Source organism: Lygodium microphyllum, chromosome 24 (genome assembly GCF_053477565.2).
Source record: "Lygodium microphyllum isolate KBCC chromosome 24, Lygodium_microphyllum_v1.1.10, whole genome shotgun sequence".
Lineage (NCBI taxonomy): Eukaryota > Viridiplantae > Streptophyta > Polypodiopsida > Schizaeales > Lygodiaceae > Lygodium > Lygodium microphyllum.
In genome coordinates this window covers 5,672,259-5,675,538 of record NC_141158.1, presented here as the reverse complement: position 1 = coordinate 5,675,538, position 3,280 = coordinate 5,672,259, and the positions used below count along the sequence as shown (strand labels likewise).

At 55.9% G+C, this 3,280-nt stretch overlaps 1 protein-coding gene across 1 annotated transcript; it reads left to right on the top strand.

The window, feature by feature from the left end:
* The first annotated feature begins 293 nt into the window (after positions 1 to 293).
* LOC148014810 (uncharacterized) lies at positions 294 to 3,079 on the top strand. Its single transcript, XM_087665812.1, has one exon. The coding sequence runs from the start codon at positions 421 to 423 to the stop codon at positions 2,641 to 2,643; it is 2,223 nt and encodes a 740-aa protein (XP_087521938.1). The 5' UTR covers positions 294 to 420; the 3' UTR covers positions 2,644 to 3,079.
* The last annotated feature ends 201 nt before the right edge of the window (positions 3,080 to 3,280 follow it).

The following is a 3,280-nucleotide window of genomic DNA, read 5'->3' as shown; positions in this document are numbered from 1 at the left end:
GGGCGGTTGCAAATTTTTTAAGTGAGCTTCCTTGCACGATTACTTGTAAAAGCTTGGCGGGAAGGTGTCATGTGGTGGCTTGAGTGCACCATGAAGCTCAGTTTTTAGTATCTTAAAGAGTCTCGAGTGAGTCTGGACGTTTGGGGGGAGGGAAAAAAGGCTTTTGGCGTGAAGGGGACCCTAATTCCCTATTTTATCTCCGTTGGCGAAGGAAAACGCTGACTGCAGCTTTTGGCGTGTTTGACTATGGCAACTTGGCAAGGATTTCCTCTTCCCACAATAAGCTTCGACAAAGTTGCGCTTGCGTGTGTTATTTGTTTATTATCATGCGTAGAATACCGCAGGCCTTCTTATGGTCCAGAATCGAGGCTGCACCTCAGAACTATTCATTCAAGGCTGAGGGCCCTTGATGCCAAAGCCATGTTGCCTCCGCATGATAGACGTTCGGGTGGAATGAGCCACATGGCGATACAAATGAACGATGTGGGCGCCAACTCCTCGGATCGTGCATCTTCGACCATAGCTGCTGATTCGGGATCACCATTGATGATCGGGGCAAATGAAGGAAGAACAGAAGGGGCAAAAGAAGCTGGGAATGTGCCCCTCCTCTTCTGCCTAGCTCGATGCGGTGACGCGCAGGCTCTTGAAGCAGAATTGAGTGCGTTAGCTGCCAAAGGTTCGCTGTCTGGCATGATTGATCAGAAGAATGGGAGCGGGATGACCCCTTTGCACCTTGCCGCTGTCTATGGGCACGCGGAGGCAGTAACGTGCCTGCTCCGCCACAAGGCGGATGTAGACATTGCAGATGAGAAGAATGGCGACACCCCTCTGCACCTGGCTGTCCTGATGGGGCACCTGTCCGTGGCCACGGTATTGGTGCGGGCAGGTGCGCAACTGTGTAAGAAGAACAAGGAAAATATGATGCCCGTGAGCTATATTGTTAGACATGATAGCCATTCTATGCTGCATCTTGATCAGAACACATGCAGCGGTGGTGATCATGATATGCTGGAACGGTTGCTGCAGCATTTCCCCACCTTCTGTTCGGTGAGCGGCCACTGGCGGGATTCGGTGATCATGACCAGGAAGCCAGATGCACGGGCTTCTCTCACCGACAAGCACAACAAGACCATCCTCCACTATGCAGCCCGATACGGCCAGAGCTCCGGCAGCATCAGCCGTGTGCTCAACTGTTGGGCTTCCTGTGGCGATGTTCGAGATGAAAGTGTAGACTACAACTCTTTCCTTGCAGAGGCCGTGGATGCTGGAAACGCAGAGGCTGTGAAAGCCATGAGGAGTTTCGGCTTTCTTCCGCCAGATCAGCCGTCGAACTACGCCAAGCTGCTGTCCTGCGCGCTGCTGGCCGGCGGGGCGCAAGCTGAAGAGGTAAGCTCCAAGAGCAGAGAGGTTTTACAGGAGCTTCTGGAGCTGGGCATTCCATCCGGTTTGCAGGATCCATCAAGCCTGAGCATTAACTCCTTGATAATGGAGCGTCTCAAAGATGAGCTGATGAAGAGCAGCATCGATTATCCTGATCAGGCGCAGGCTGTGCACCCGCGGGGCTACACGAACAAGCTATCAGTGACAGACGTGGAGTACTTCGAGTCGTCTCTGCCCATCTATCTAGCCCTGTACGCCAAACGGTATCTGGCATTCGAATTCATGCTGGAGAGGGCGCAAGCGCCGGGGGTGACGGTGAACCAATGGGATGAGAAGCACAAGAGGACATGTCTGCACTGGGCAGTGGAGCACGGGAGGTCGGACATAGTGGCGAAGCTTCTGAGGATGGGGGAGGTGGCGTCGCAGATCAGTCCGAGCATAGAGGACACAGACGGGAAGACGGCGCTGCAGCGAGCGTTCGAGAGCAAGCAGGAGGAGGTGAGGCGGCTGATGCTGGAGGCGGGGCCGCCGGCGTTCAGGGCACACGAAGAGAAGCTGTTCAGGGACAGGGAGGTGTACGTCGGGGTGGTGAACGCGATCCTGGTGGGGGCGGTGCTGGTGGCCAGCGTGACGTACGCGGGGTGGCTGCAGCCTCCGGCGCCGTCGCCGGCCGAGTTCGGGCGGCGCAGCTCCAAGGTGTTCTGGACGGCCAACAGCCTGGCCTTCTTCCTGGCCGTGGCGACAGTATTCGTGACCGTGGGCGCCCTCCTGCCCACCCCTAAGAAGTACGTGGGCGGCATAGTGAAGCAGCTGAGGGGGGCCATGGTGCTTGCGGCGTCTATCCTGGCCACGTCGCTGGTCCTGGTCCTGGTAGCCTTCTCGGCGGCTGGCTTCGCAGCCATACCACGCCTCCATGACCTGGACCAGAAACGCGCGTACCAAGCCTCCATGACCTGGACCATCTCCTTGGGCGTGACCCTTTGCACCGTTACCATCGTCTCCTTCGCCTACCAGCTCTACAACCTTCTCCCTTCGCTCGCCAACCTCGCCCAGTCCCTGCACTGCGGCCCCCTTCTGTCCACGTGCGCCGGAGACCCCCACGCCTTAGTCGGTCGCGTCGGCAGCAGCACCCGCGCCGGCTACCCCAACCTCCCCTCCTCGCAGGTCCACGATCTCCTCAATCGACCCGTCGCCATCAGGACACGCCAACACGTCTCCAGCTCCAGCTCGATCACTCCTCGCATTGCCGTCCATTACGGATAGCCATAAAAATCTACTAATTTAAAAAGTTTATCATTAAATAATGAAAATTTGTACTGATACAGAGGAACGCTTTTGTGGTAGCCTCCTCCCTTTCTTCCAAAGGATCCCCATCATGCCAAAGTTTGTAGACTTGTTATGGAGGGGACCCGCCATGGAAAGCTTACGGCCACGCTTGTGAAGTAGTATGTGTGGCCCTTGTGATTGCCTGTGCAGCAAATAAATTTTGATACACTATAAAAAGCAGCATTTCGGAAGAGAGAGAGAGAGAGAGAGAGAGAGAGAGAGAAAGAGATCCACAGGCTGTTACGTAGTGAAGCTTGTGAGAGTCCTTGTAGAAAGTTGTAGTCCCTCTAAAAATGGAGGGACCATAAGGACTCGATGAAGTCTTGTAAAAAAAATAGGCGCTCCGCGTCTAGGCTCACCCCGGCGAAGCGTTAGGGCGGACGCGATTTTTGCGGGCGGGGGGGGGGGGGGGGCGGGTGCTGGACGTGTGGCACCCGCCCTTGCATTCTCTTTGTTTTTTGTGGGGGAGGTGGGGGGTTGCCACGTGGCACCCACCCCCTACCTTTCCTTAACTAATAGTATAGACTTTTGTGGGGGAGGTGGGGGGCTGCCACGTGGCATCCGCTCCCTACTT